Consider the following 16,527-nt stretch of genomic DNA (forward strand, 5'->3'; position numbering starts at 1 on the left):
TGGCATACAGCGCCCTGGCTATAAAAAAAAAAAAAAAAAGAAATTTGGCTACTAAAACTTCCCATTGCCAGCGTGCTTTTGACATATCCACTTGTGATTAGAAAGAGTTTTGAGTTTTTGAGTTATTTGCCTAATTGATCCTTTGCATAATGAATTTTGAATTAAATTGTGTTTAAAGACTATATCAATCAAGTTTGAATGCACAATTGAGGAGTTGTAGTTGCATCAATCATGAATCTTGTCTAACAAGCTGGGTTTAGTTGAAAATTTCTGGTTTTTAAGTTGAAACACTGATGCAGACCGCCCAGCTTGATGTGGGGGCGCTCAGCGCCCTGGCAATGGGTAGACACTGCCCAAATTCTGCCTGGCGCATGAACTGGGGCGCCCAGTGCTCTGGCTGTCCTGGCATACAGCGCCCAGCACCTGGCGCATGAACTGGGGCGCCCAGCGCTCTGGCTGGCCTGGCATACAGCGCCCAGCGCCCTGGCAATGGGGAGCCACTGCCCAAATTCTGCCCAGCGCTTGGCATACAGTGCCCTGGCTATAAAAAATAAAAATAAAAAAAAAATTGGCTACTAAAATTTCCCATTGCCAGCGTGCCAAACACAAGCTCATCCTTTTCAAACTCATCATTCACACACTCCTCTTTTTCAAACTCATCTTCCATTGCCAAGCTTACTCTCCATTTCTTCTCACACATCAAACTAATCTTCCATTGCCAAACTTCAAGTGTCTCACCCACTTTTCTCTCTCTCACGTGTTATTACTCATCTCCACCATGTAAGTCACTCATCTTCACTTCCTCAAGCTCATGGGTAATGAATTTTAGGGTTCCAAAATTGGGTATTTTCTTGATTATGTTAAAAAAAACAATTACATTCTTGTGGTGGATTTTAGATTGATATGGTTTCCATTCTTCATAGTTATGCTTAAATGCTTGATTCCACTCTCTCTTTCTAAATCGGATTTGTGATTTGATTATGAACTCTAAAATTGAAATTGTGAGATTTTTGTGCTCTTGGTTGGTGATTTTTGAAAGCAAATTGCATTTGTTGAATATTTGAATTGAACAATAGCATGCATTGTGTTATTGAAAATGTGAACTTTAAGAATGCATGCTAGGTGTTTGATAAAATGTGTGAATCAATATAACTGTCAAGTTTACTTCTAATCGTCACCCAATTTTATGTACTTGACTGTGTTTATTTCACTCCTTGCATTTGTATAGTTATGAGTTCAATGTTGGGAATTTCAATTTTTATTAAGGTTGTGACCTTAACTTCTAGAATTTGGATATTGCAATTTTCACCTTGTTACAGGGGCAAGAAAGCAGTAGGCAATAAAAAAAGAAGAGTAGCAATCAACCAATCTGACAAGGACACTGACTCTGACAATGAGCAACCAAGCACACAATTCACTGGAAACAAACACAAATCCAAAACCACAAATCAAAAATATGATGAGTTGACAATCAAGGGTGCCACAATTTTGGAGAGGAATGTCAAGTTGAAGGCTAATGAATTTCCTCAATTCATGAGCAAGATTGAGAGGTATGGATGGAAAAAGCTTGCTCATCCCAACAAGACGTACAACATGGAAATAGTCAAGCAATTCTATTCCAATGCTTTCTTCTCAAAAGATGCTCAGGTGAATCGTTATACGTGGGTAAATGGTGTCAAGGTGCATTATAACAAGCAAATAATCAATCAATACCTAGGCAGTCCATGGAAACCACGTCCAGCTGAGGGGCATGACCTTTGTGATTATCAAATGATGATAAAAGAAAGGAAGCACAATGAATATTCTGTAAAGTCCCTACTGTGTATTCAAGGCCTTGACACTGACAAACTAACGGCTACCCTCAAAGGTCCAGTCTACAAATTCTGCATGACCCAAATGTCTCAGATTTGGACCATTTTCATTCTTTCAAATGTGTGGCCAGCTTCTCATGTATCTGATCTGCCAATGCCAAAGGCCAAACTGTTGTATTCTATTTATAAAAATCACTCAATAGATATTGCTGCAATAATATCTGATGCAATTGCTGAGTGCATCAAGAAGGGGGCCATCACCATGATTTTACCATCTTTTATAACTGATTTCTGCAAATTCTGCAAAGTACCTGAACCTTATGGGGAGGTTATGGCTCTGAAATCAGTCATTGATGCTTCTTATATCAACAACCGCTGCAAAGAGAAAGACCTTGCTACTGTTGAAGAGGAGCTTAGAAAGAAAAGAAAGGTAGATGTGCATGGTGGGGAAGGGCAATCATCTCAGGTTCCTGAACAAGCACCACAACCTATACCAATCACTCAGGAACAACAACCAAACCAAATGGATCTTATATTGGCCCAAATGCAGCAAATTCAAGTCCAGATGCTGCAGGCACAAGAACAAACACAGGCAAGGCTGAAAGCAATTGAAACTGAACAAAACTTTCAAAACCAGCAGCAGATTGCCTGTTATAGAGGCATTACCGGAGTATATGAGTGCCTTCAACATGTGTATGACGGGCACCCATATTTTGCGGGGCGTTCCTTTGCAGATTTCATTACTCATACACAATGGCCTGAGGGCAGGCCATATGATAGGCAGGGGGAGAGCAGCAGTCATGCTGCTAGAGCTGGAGATGGTGCCACTGCTGGAGCTGAACCAGGAGATGGAGCCACTGATGATACTGATGATTTCATGAGGACTGATGATCCAGAAGTCTGAGGATTCATCACGACTCACACTGGTTTTTTTTGTTATTATTTTGATTTAAATTCAGTTTAGTACTTTTTATAATTTTGCTATTTTATGAATCTGGTTAGTTAGTATTTTTAGGTTGTTAGTACTTGTTTTGAATGACGCATCTGGTTGATAATATCATGTTTGCCTGGTATGTAATTGCATGTGCTGATTGGGTTATTTTCATAAGCATGGTTCATGAAAAGTCAAAGTGTTGCATGATTGTGTTGAAAAACAAAATTTGAAATTATCTCCTTGATGAAATTTGTGGTTGCACTCATGATACCATGACATGTATGATTGCATTTTTCACATGAAGGTCATTGCCATAACCTTGAAGTGTTTGAAATCAGGAAATTTATATCTGAACCTGGTGAGGGAGTGTGACCTTAAACAATGTAAGGATGAGAGAATCAGTATATGTTTTTGCACAGTCGGACTTGTTTGAGTCTCTAATTATTTTGATTGCATGGAAATGATAGGAAATGATCAAGGCAATTTTGTTTGATTAGAATATATAGCTACTTGACCAAATAGCCTACCCTTGTTTAGGAACATCCATTGTTAACCCCATTTTGAGCCTAAAATAAAATTTAATTTTGTTCTTATGAATAATCTCGAGCCAATGAAAAAAGAAAAAAAAAATGTTCATCCCTTACTTTCTAAGTTAAGAGAGTATTTATAATAGGATTATTTGTTTTATCCAAAGTTGGGGGGAGTGGAGGCTGTTGGTGTTCTTGTTGCAAAGAAAGCAAAACTGTTCAAAATTTTCTCAATCTTGAGTACATAATCTTGTATCAAAAAAAGAAAAGAAAAGAGTGTAATTGAAATGAGAAAAGCAAGAGAAAGATTGAGAAAAGAATGAGAATGAGAAGAAAAGGGTCATATGATTCAAATATGTAAAGAAGGTTGGCAAAATGGGAATAGTAAGAGGATACTGAAGTGAGTATGAATTCATGGTTTTATTGTGTAAATCTTATTATGATTGCTCTCTTAGTCTGAAAGTACTTTGATATCCAGAAAAACTAATTTTCCTTGAAGCCTGGCCTCATTACAACCCTGAAAAGCCCTTAGTGATCCTTGATTAACCATGCAATCTTGATAATTGATTAGACAAATGCCAAGCTTGAATTGTTGTGATTCAAATGTTGAACATGAGTGAAACACTAACCTTCATTTGGTTCTAAAAGAACTTGTGTGAATCATTGAAAATTTCCTTGGTTGATAACATGGATAGAGTGATTTGCCTAATGGATTCATCCTGAACTTGCATTCATTTCATTAATGAACATCAGTTGTGGGCATCACATCGTTTTTAGGGAGATTGAAAAATGAAATTTGTGAAATCATGCGAAGTGAAAATCTTGATTGTTCATGAACCCTGTTATTGAATGAACCTTGTGTATATCATTTTTTGTGATCAGTACCTTTTGTTTGAGGGCAAACAAAGTTTCAAGTTGGGGGAAGTTTGATAAGTGCCATTTTTACTGTACTTTCTAGTTTATTTTAGAGCACTTATCGTTTTGACTTATGGAAAATATCATGCAAAATACACTTTTTGATTAAAACTTATAGAAATTCTAATTTACAATTAGAATATGTTTAATGCATGTTTCCAATCTCACTTTGAGCTTTTAAGGTTGAAGATCTCACAAGAAAAAGGTTTGCAGAATGATTAGGAGCTTGAAGAACGTTCAAAACCGCCAAGCCTGATTCTAGAAGGGCTGGGCGTTTTTGTTTCTGTCCAAATCAAGCTGGGCGGCCAGAAAAGGGGCTGGGCGCCCTGCTAAACTGAACTAAACCCTCTTGTGAGGGTAACCAAGGAGCTGGGCGGCCAGAAAAGGGGTTGGGCGCCCTGTGCGTGCTTCTCTTTATAAAAGCCATTTTCTGGTTCAGATGTACAGAGTTTTTTTGAGAGAGAAGAATTTTTCCTCAAACTCAGAACTTAAGGAACTTAGAAAAACACCTTTGGAAACACATAGAGCTTGGATTGAAGATCAACTGGAGGGGTGGATTTGTTCCTGCATCATCTTGGAGCTATCCTTTCTTCTTAAATCTTCACTTTGAGCTTGAAAGCATCCATGGCTATGGATTGCTAATTTCCTTGTGTTGGGATTGGATGTAACTCCTAAACTTTGATGTATCTATTTTGATTTCTATATACAAATATCTGTTCTATGCGATAATTTCAATGATTTAATCTTGTTCTTCATAAATGTTTTGGATTGATCACCTAAGGCATGAATTTAGATTTGATATGTGAGTGAGAACTACATATTATAATCGGATTTAGATTATCTCATCTAACAAGCGTGATTGCTAGAGATAGAATTAAGTTTGTTTGTCATTTTACATCTGGACTCATTACGATTATCCTTTTTAATTATGCAAGAGATTGATAATTAGATTAGGGAATCGTTGATCTACTCATGTAAGAGATTAATGAGATAGATAAGAATTGATGTGATGAAATTAAGCATAAGCCAAAGTTTGTATGTTGAATCATTAGGATATTGATGAGTTATTGAGTGAAACCCAATCCCAACAGTTTTCTCATATTGTTATAAATCCTTTTTAATATTGCATATTTTTACAATTGAAGTTGTTACAAAAATCAATCATCAAACCATCTGAACTCATTGTTTAAGAAAATTTACTAAAGAAAGGCATTGATTTAACCAATTCCCTGTGGATACGATATAAAACCCTTTTACTATACTGCAATTGAATCCTAAAGGATTTGAAAGTAGAGTGGTAAAAATAACTTTCAACACCTACGCATAGAGGGAATATATCCTAGTCTAGTATGGTAACCAACATTTCTAGTTTGACTAAGCATAGTATCTAATTGATTTTGACTCTCTATGAGTTTTGCGAGTTTTTCATTAACCTTGAAATTCTCCTTTTTCAAAGTCTCGCAAGACTCACAAACAGTTGATTGACATAAATTGTCATTTGAGCAATTGCATGTATTACAAGAAAATATTATATCTAAAGTTTCATTTTCAAGTTTCAGCTCATCTAATTCTTTCTGTAATAAAACTATTTTCTGTTCATTTAGAAGGATTACTTGTTTTCTATTAGAACTAATCTTAGCTATTTTTTTTTAATTCTTCATGCAATTCGACATAAGCATTATATAAGTCCTCATAAGGAGGTGAATCATAAGTATAAGAAGATGAGGTGTCAGAGTATACCTCATTGTTTATCTCCTTTGAATTTGAGTCGTAAGCTTCATTTGTTCTGGTCATTAGGCATAGCTTGGCGGTCTCCTCTTCATCTGAGGTGTTTGATGTCGTATCCTCCTCTAGTACATCCAGGACTATGTAGGCTTTCTTTGACTTGAAGTCTCGAGGAGTTCTCTTCTCCGAATCAACTTTCTTGAGGTAAGTAGGACATTGAAATCTCATGTATCCTGGCTTACCACATTCGTGGTAGGTGAAGCTCTCTTTGTTACCTTTGCCTTTTCTAGCTGACTCACACGCTTCTTTCTTCTGAAACCGTTTAAAGCCTCATTTCTTTAAGAATTTCCCGAATTTTCGTACGAGAAGGCTTAACGTTTCATCATCAATATCTGAATCAGACTCAACATCTTCTTTCTCTTAAATAGGTTGAGACGTTGTTGCTTTAAGAGATATGACTTTCTTTTTGCGATCTGATTCTTCATGCATCGTCAAGTGTCCAAGTTCCATCTTGTGCTCTTGAAACTTTCCAAATAATGTTGCCAAAGGTATGGAGTCAAGATCCTTGGATTCCATTATAGCTGTAACTTTAGGTTGTCATCTCCTGTCAAGACAACGCAAAACTTTATTAGTTAGTTCTCATTTGGTAAAATATTTATCTAGAACAACTAAATAGTTTACTATATGTGTGAATCACTTTTGCATGTCGCCGATAGATTCACTCGACAACATACGAAAAAGCTCGTACTCATGTGTCAGGGCATTCATCCTGGCACGCTTGACTTCCTTAGTACCTTCGTGAGTCACTTGTAAAATGTCCCACATTTATTTGGCACTTTGACACTACGAACCCCGAAAGAAGTCATCATATGAAAGGGTCGATGTGATGATGTTTTTAGCACGTAGGTTGTATTGAACCTTTTTACGTTCATCATCGGTCCATAGACTCTTAGGCTTTTCTTTTGGTTCATCGTCCACTAAATGCATTGGGGCGAAAGGCCCATTGACTACGGATTCCCAAATATCTGAGTCAATGGTTTCAATGAATATTTTCATTCGGACTATCCAGTAGGCGTATCATTCGTCACTGAATACGGGACGGCAATTAATGGCATGTCTCATGTAAATGAATTGATTATTTTTAAGACTTGTCAAAATTGCACCTAGGTTTACCTAACCTAGACTCAATATCTAAGTCACACATCTAAGACTCTAAAAATGACTCTTGTAAGAATATAGTCTAGATATGAGACCCTTGCTGAGTCCATGGCATGTTGATTTGTTGAGTCATCTTCAAGCTTTCAAAAATTCTTTGTCTTCGTCAAAACATAGGCAATCTAATAGTGCAATACTTTGACACTTTGCACTTTCACGAAACACTATAACCTTTAAACACGTGAGAGCGATGAGAGAAGAGTGACCCTATATTAATGTAGTTGTTATGATTCAAAGACTTAACTTGAATTAAATTTGTTTATGATTGTATTGTCTTAATGGCTAGATTGTTTCAAAACTACCTTGAGATTGCTAGTCATTGTGGGTAATGGTTTCTATATCATCATTCATACATAATTATAAAAGTTAGACATAATACTTTCGTGAGGATAAGCAAGAGATAAGCTTGAGGGGATTTGATGAGTGTAAAATTATACTACATTTGCATTACATTTAACTTACATTTTAGGATATAATTAAGACTTTAGGATTATTTAAAGCTTTTATTTCTCTTTGTTAGGGTTGAGGGGTGTTTTTAGCTATGTTGTGCAGTTTGGATGTATTGAAGCAAAAAAGAGTAGAGATTGAGTGCAAGAAAATGGAATTCAATGTTGAGGCTAAGCAAAGAGCAATTGAAGGGCCAAAATAAGTTGTGGATGTCATATTTTATTCCTATTTTTTAGATTTGTTATGTTGGGCTTAACTCAATATTTTGTAATTATGATAAATAAGAATTCTCCCTCAAGGATTGAACAGACTTTTACGTTACAATTCTCTAATTTAGAATTTTGTATTCTCTTCTCCATCATGAGTGAATAATTTCCTTTGTTTCTAGGATTGAGGCTATGCCCATTTATATTCAATAAACATTTGTTCTTACTTCCATTTCATTGAGTGTTGTGATATGAATCATTAAACTGAGTTTTATTCGTGTGAGTGTTTTGGCCAACAAATTACACATCTTAGATACATTGGGGAAGGACCAAGAGGTGAAACCAACTATCTGACCATTCAGTTATTCAAACTAGAATCCTAATTCACAAGAGTAGTATTAGGATTCTCCAGGGTTTCTGGAATTCACCTTGGGTTAATACGAAGCGATTGGATAGAAAGATCCATGTAAAAGATTCGATTGATAATCGTACCACGAGAGTAGTGTGAATTCAATTGAGTACACGTGTCGCAGGTCAAGAGAGGATGACACATATCAAAGAGGTGTGGAGCAAAAGGGAATGAGTGGTCTGAATGCTAACAATCCACTAAACCTCTACATGGAGCTTGTGCCAATGAACAACCTGAATCATGCAATTACTATGACTATAAGGAGAGGAGCGGGCAACAATTCAACCCACCATACAGGTAGAACAATCCCAACCTTTCCTGGAGAAGCAACTGCACTTTAAATCATCAACATTAGGATGACCAAGGTAATAAGAAACCTACAACACCGTTTCCACATGTACAATTTTCTCCCATTGATCACACTGTTATAACAATAATGGAAGGTTAAGAAAAGTTACTAGTTAACCTTAATAAATTTCAAGAGGATCAAATCATGATTAATAAAAATGTTGCAAATACGTTAAATGATTTGAATTCGAATATAGGAACTCTCACCATCCATGGAAAAATATTAGAAACACAAATTGCCCAACAAATTAGCAACTTTAAAAGGCAAATAAGGATGTTTCCAGGACAGCCTGAGAAAAAACAAATAATGAACATTGTAAGGTTATCCGATTAAGGAGAGGGAAGGAACTCAAGGATGTTCCTCGAACTGGAAGAGAAACATATTGAGACACAACTCCCTGAAGGGGAACAAAATTTTGAAAAGGTATCTAAGTGTAGCTCCACTACTATATGTACCGTCAATTCCTTTTCCCTAGAGATTTGTGAAGGCAAAATTAGAAAAGATAAATGGGAAATTCTTAGATATCCTTAAGAAATTATATATCAATTCGCCCTTCACTAAGGTACTGCAGGAGATGCTTGCATATCTAAAATTTCTTAAGGATTTTCTATCTAAAAAGAGAATACTAGAGGATTATGAAACAATTGCTCTAACTGAGGAGTGCATCACTTTAATTCAAAATAAATTGCCTCTTAAACTAAAAGATCCTGTTAGTGTCTCTATCTAATGCTTAATTGGTAACACTAATTTTGACCGTGCTTTATGTGATTTGGGAGCAAGTGTGAGCCTCATGCCTTCATCCGTGTATAAAGAATTGGACGTGGGTGAACTAAAACCCACTACTATATCACTTCAATTAGCGGATAGGTTAGTTAAATTCCCTATAGGCATCTTAGGGGATGTTCCTATCAAACATGAGAAATTTTATATTCCAACGTATTTTTTAATACTAGAGATGGAAGAAGATGCACAAATTTTAATAATACTAGGTAGACCATTTTTTACTACCTCTGGTGCTATAATTGATGTTAAAAATAGAAATTTTCTCTAAGCATAGGGGATGAAAAGGTTGAATTTGATATTGCTAAATTTATTAAACAACTTTCTCTTGAGGACTCATATTGCAAGGTTGATATGTTGAACCAAGTAGTGAAGGAAGAAGTGCCTAAATTGAAATCTAAGGATCTCTTGGAGAGAAGCATGCTGGAAGGTGACACTTCGAATTTTGATGAGGAAATGGTCGAGAGGAGTGAATCTACAAATGTAAGCTCATCATTCCCCTACAACCGCATGAGGAGAGCTTGAGGGTCATACATAAATCTAATAATTGGGAGAAATGGAAAGTACCTAAAACAAAAGTAAAAACTCCCCCTTTACTCTCGGGTATAAGTTTATGTGATCATGCATGATGCGCAAGGATCAACCGTCTAGATAATGACATTAAACAAGCGCTTCGTGGGAGGCAACCCACGCTGGAGGTACATTTTTTAATTCATTTAGTGTTTTAGTATCAGATTTATTGTCTCCCTGAGTTTGGAGCCTTTGTAGGGTATTGTATATAGTGGCGGCCATGAAAAAAAATCATAACTCTTAAAAAATAAAAAATTACATGGAAAAGTGCTAACACTGCAATGTCAATTAGCTACTCGATTCAGATAGGATATTTGCACTTAGTCCATCTAGACATATGGGCCATTTGGGACCTTTTTCTCTTCTTTTGCGGGTACTTCCACTACACTCAATAAAGTCAATCACTTATAATTGGCACATGAGTTAAGGACATATCCTACTTAATTTGTGAGTTCTCTTTTTATTTCTCTTATTGTTTAGAATTTTACATTGGGGATAATGTAAATTTCTAAGTTGTAGGGGGTTTTGCATTTAGATAATTCATTCATGTCACACATACCATATAGATTTTAAATTGTTTTAGGTTGAATATTCATATTATCATGCATTAGCATATATTTCATATCTCATCTATCATCTACTTTATTCTATTTGTTGTGTGTCCGCTTTAAATGAAAAAGTATGCATGAACAATGATTGTTGATATCTACCTCATTGAAGAAGAAAAATATTTGATAAAATAATAACATGAAAGACATTAGATTTGACAATTGTGAATTAAATTTGGTTAAATAAAGGTCTTTGTTTCATAACTTTTGCTGAATGAACCAAATATGAGAAACTTGGGCCAAACGCAATAAGAGTTCTGATTTGAATTGACAATTTCATAAAACCCATTTTTCTTTTATGAGTGCATAATTTTCTATGATTTTACATTCTAGAACTTGATTTGTGATCGTTTCAAGATTGAAGTATTTCTGTATGCATTGAAATGGTAGAGGCAATTATGACTTTTTCTTTTGACCTACAATCGTTTGTAGAGGAAAACATTGTAGATCGATGTATATATCTAAAGGTCAATATGAGTAAGTTTATCTTCCTGGTTCTATATGTTGATGACATATTGCTTGCAACTAATGATTTTGGTCTTTTAAATGAGACTAAGATGTTTCTCTCTGAAAAATTGAAATGAAAGATATGGGTGAGGTAAGCTATGTGATTAGAATAGAAATATTTTGTGATAGATCACAAGGACTTTTAGGCTTGTCTCATAAAGCATATATTAACAAAATTTTAGAAAGATTGAGAATGGATAAATGTTCAGCGTCTCCCATTCCAATTTAGAAAGAAGAAAAGTTTAGTATCATGCAATATCCAAAGAATGATTTGGAATGGAAGCAAATAGAAGAAATTCCTTATGCATCTAAAGTTATGAGTTTAATGTATGCTCAGACTTGTACGCGATCAGATATCAATTTTGCAGTTGGAATGTTAGGAAGATGCTAGAGTAATTTTGGTATAGAACATTAGAAAGCTGCAAAGAAAGTTCTGAGATACTTGAAAGGTACAAATGATCACATGTTTACTTATAGGAGATCGAATCATCTTGAGGTGGTTGGATATTCAAATTCACACTTTGCCAGAGGCATAGACATAAGAAAGTCTACTTTCAGTTATGTATATTTATTAACTTGAGGAGCTATCTCACGGAAGAGTACGAAACAGACTGTCATTGCTGCATCCACTATGGAAGTTGAATTTGTGGCATACTTTGAGACCACGGTTCATGATTGCTCACGATTTCACGATTTTCCTCGACAATTTCACGAGTGTTGATAGCATCATGATTGTAACAGACTCATGACTTGATAGCTCTTTCAAAAACGTAAAATCGAGTGATCCCACAAGGTAAGTCGTGATCTTGTCAACTATGGTTTTAGGTGATTTGGACATGTGTGGAAGAGATTGTTACAAGACTCAGTAAGTGAAGTAGATCAAATGGAGTTTAGGTCAATTTTTAAAGGAAGAGTGACAACAAGAAAACCATAAGTGAAACAATTGAGAAATATTTAGACTTCAATCTTTTGTCAAAAAACATATTTATAATAAAGGATTAAAACTTGATTGTTGTAATGTTTGTTCAAAATAAATTAAAATTTTGATAGGCAAAAATAGGCACCAAAATGGGATATCACTTTGTTGTAAGGAGGGGTAGAAACAAGTCGAGTCAAGCTAGACTCAAGTTGGATTGAGTGTAGCTAGACTCGTTAAGGATTAGTTCGATCGAGTTTCTAGCTAAGTTCAATGTCAAATATTTTATCAACTCAAGTTAGTTTGAGAAAGTAAATATTCTACATTTAATGATATCACATTGTAGAGGATCATGACTCTATTTTCATGATATGGTGATCCTTAATCTTAATATATATCATACGTCATATATTTACTACCTATTATTATGTAACAATTATTATAATTATCATTATCATCATTTAGAATCACAATTGTAATTATTAACATAATTCTAGGATCATAGTTTTATCATCTCTACATGTATTTAAACATTCATAATCTATGGAATAAGACAACAACATTCAATATCATTTTCGTTCTAATTCAACTCAATTAAAGTTTACAAACTTTCGAGCATGTTAACGAGCTCAAATTAACGTCATTTATCAAAAGCTTAGAGTTTGCAGCTCTAGAATTAAGGAGGAGTATTGATTATTATGATTCATAAGTTGTTATGTTCATATCATTATGCAATAAAATGTCAATATGGTTGTTAGGAATATTTCACATTCTATGTACAGGAGTTATGCGATGTTCATTATGCTTTTCATGTAGGAGTTTATTTTTTCTACATCATCTTTCTTTTTTATGTTGTATAAATAATATGTTTTGTTGATGAACGAAATTAAGCTTTCTCGACAACACATTTCCTTTTTGTACTTTTACTTGGTACATAACCAACAACATCAATGAGGATTTGTTGTCCATTTCTTTGGAATGAAGATCACCTCTCATATTTTTTGTGTCCAATTTAGTCCAATTAAAAAGTGCATCTAATTAAAAAGAAAATTCATAAAAATAAAAATAATTTTTTTATATTACTTAGCGGAATTTAGTTAGTTTGGGACATGGAGAGGAAAAAAATTGGAAAGTGGGATCCTTGTTCCCCGCTTTCATGTAGACATGGCAAAACAGACCGCCCGGCCCGTTTAGCCCGTGCCCGCAAATGCCCGCATTAATTTAAGCGGGTCGGGCATGCCCGCATTGGCTTAACGGACAAAATCCAATGCCCTGCCCGTTTTAAAAAGGGCTAACGGGCTTGCGGGTAGCCCGCGGGCATTGTTGAATAATTAAAAAAATTTATATAATAAATAAAATAAAGTAGTTGAAGATAAAAAATTAACAAAAACTTTGATATTTTATATGAAGTTGATCAAATCACATTATATTACAATTTTTTAAGGATTAAAAATCATATTACATAATAATTTATTTGAAATTTTTTAATTTTTCCTTAAATATTGTTTGTAGGCCGCCTACGGGCCACCCGCATTGTCCAATGGAAATGTCTACGGACTTGGTAGTCGAAATGGACAAATAGACAAAATTTGCATGCCCTGCTCGCAAAAAAATGCGGACAATGCACATTTTGCCATCTTTACTTTCATGTTTCCAATCCTATCCCAACCAATGAATTTTTTACACCAAAGATAAATTTTCTAAATCATTTTGATTTAAAATTTCTACTAAAATAAAAAAAAATCTCACTTCATCCACTTAACCACATTTTTTGTAACAATGGAATGGAATGTGCAACTTTTTTCTTCTTATCAAAAACAATTATATTCATTTATCTCACCCATATTTTATGCCTTCCTTCTTCATGACTTCTCACCTTGAACCCAAAGCCCCGTCACCGCCCCAACCTCCCATCTTCTCTTCAATCTCCAACCTTTTTCATTCAAAATACCGATTTGCTTATTCTCTCATCATATCTCGTTCACAACCAAAACGAATAACTATTTTCATTGCCTTGCTACCACTCTATCGTATAACAACCATTATTGTTGGAGAACCTTCACTTCTACCACTAGAAATATCTTCTCTCTAATTTTCATTGAATCTCTTTGTTACTCAGGGACCCCTCCAACTACCGGGGAGTTCCAATGTTACCGGGGCAGGGTATGGGAAGAGTAGAGAGACACAAGTGAGATATCACGTCTTAAACCAAAACCTTAAAGCATTAGTTCATGAATTTTTCTATTTATAAATCTTTTTACTCATCTTCGCACATCCAATGTGAGACTTTCACACTTGGATAACTCAACAATCCCCCTCAAGTGTGGGTACCACACACTTTCCAGTTTGGTCTGGTCCCCCTTATGTCTATCATGTCTTAGTCGAACCATCAGCTCTAATACAGACTATGACTGAGGAGTCTCCGACCATCGGAGAGTAACAATGTTACCAGCTATGGAAAGAGTGGAAAGCGACAAGTGACACAACACATCTTGAACCAAAACTTTAGGCATTAGTTTCATGGGCCTTTTCTACTCATAAACACTCTCACTCCTCCCACATATTCAATGTGAGACTTTACAATGAATAAACCCAACATTTTTTTGATTGACTTCTACTATCAAATTTCTCCTTTTTTGTTATTGAGAGGATGAACTTAAAAACTTGCAACTCAATAAAATCTTCATTTTGGTTTATGTTATATGTTTGATATTAATAGTAACAGTTGTTAATTGATTTGGTTGATTATTAATTTTATGTATAATATTGGATTTATTTTTACCAGTCATGTGGTGAACGCCAAAAACCACAGTTATTCAAATAAAAGGGGAAGATGAAAAGAGTTTGAAACTCACATACCAATTTACAATGAACAAAAGTTTGGGTGGCTAAAGAAGATGAAATGTATTTTGAGGAGGAAGATGATATCTTTTACTAAAGTTGTAGTTGAGGGAATGAAGTGATCGGGAATAAATTTATACTAAAGTTGTAGTTGAGGGAACAGGTTAGGTCGCCTGTCAGGGGTATATTACCTGACGTATAATAGGCTATATCAGGTCAGACTTTTTTTACAAACGGGTCTTACTCAGACTTTCTAAAAAGTCTATTTAGCTTAATAGACCAGACTTTAGGTCACCTAAAAGACCTATTAAGCCTAACAGACCGGTCTATTTAGTATATTATTTAAGAATGTTGAAATTATACTATTTTAATATAAGCAATATTATTATATATGTAATATTAATATAAAAATGTATATAAAAATATAATTTAATTATTAGAATTATATGAGTCTAACTAAAAATAAGCATATAAGCCCATAAAATGTAGACATTGTAGTCTATTTTACTAGCATATAGTATAATATGCATTTAAACAGACTAACAGGTTAGGTCAGACTTTTAAACAGGTCAAGCCTAAACTTTGAATTTTTTTAAACAGACTAACAGGTCAGACTCAGACTCTTATATGTAATATAGGCTGATGTTTCCCCATTAACCATATTTATCATAAGGGGAGACACTAGATCCTAATTTCTTGAAATGGATGCTTTTGAATTTTTCCTCCTAATCTAGAAAACCAATTATAAGCATCCATTTTTATTTAATTATTTTATTTTCAAAATAATATAATTTTAAATAGTGAAGGGTACAACAAATTGATAAACCTTTCCTTTCTAATTTCAAAAACTAATTAGAAGCTCATTATTTTATTAGTACGTTCGAAATTAAACATCTTTATTGGGTGTTTACCCTGTCGATTTTTATTAAGAAAATAAATGGATAAATACTAGTTTTTCCTTCTAATTTTTGAACTAAAAATAACCGTAAAGCTTTATTTAATTAATTTTATTTTTTAATTAAATTAAAAAAAATTAAAAAAATGTTGCTAAACAATTTTTTTTAGTTTTTTGGATAAGGAAAAATTGGGTGTGCACATAAACATATTCTAGTCTATCATTTTCAAATTAATTTGTCAGTTTATCATTCAACATTAATTTTTAATTATCATTAACATTTTAAATAATTAATATAAATAAATGATGAATAATATACTGATTGTTTATAATTTTTACATTGAAAGTGCATAAATATTTACACTCATACTTTATTTTCTATGATTTTGTAAGGAAAATGAGGACAACAACTATTTTATCAATTATTTTACAAAATTTTAAAATCAAAACAACAAAGGAAAAGTGATATGACAATTTTAATAAAATGCATACCAAACATTTTGCTATGAGTTGTCTGCAGGCTTATAGAAAAAGGGTTAGCAAATATCTACAAAAAAAGGCCAGCTTAGCTAAAAAAGATTGATAAGATGCACTACAAAGCTTGAACTTTTGTTCAGCTTTAGCATATAAATGAATAGAATAAAAAATAATAATAATTATAAAAAAAATCCAACTACCGATAGAAACTCAAGATTAACGAATATAATTAGAGATTCCTGTATATTGTGATAGATAAGTGAACATACTAAATAATATAAAATTATAAATGAATATATTAAAGAGAAAGTTGAAGTAATTCATATTGTGTATTGTAAAAAGGATAATAAAATTGTGTGGTAGAGCTCGTAACTCGGTAAGTAAAGTAGGTCAAA

The 16,527-nt window shown here is 34.1% G+C and overlaps 1 protein-coding gene across 1 annotated transcript in view; it reads left to right on the plus strand.

Annotated features, from left to right (window-relative positions):
* Positions 1-434, plus strand: part of LOC109344646 — a 1,935-nt gene extending 1,501 nt beyond the window's left edge. Inside the window, exon 2 of the mRNA XM_019583401.1 lies at positions 283-434. Coding sequence (XP_019438946.1) covers positions 283-434 — 152 coding nt within the window. The remainder of the gene's footprint in view (positions 1-282) is intronic.

Source organism: Lupinus angustifolius, chromosome LG04 (genome assembly GCF_001865875.1).
Source record: "Lupinus angustifolius cultivar Tanjil chromosome LG04, LupAngTanjil_v1.0, whole genome shotgun sequence".
In the NCBI taxonomy this organism is placed as follows: domain Eukaryota; kingdom Viridiplantae; phylum Streptophyta; class Magnoliopsida; order Fabales; family Fabaceae; genus Lupinus; species Lupinus angustifolius.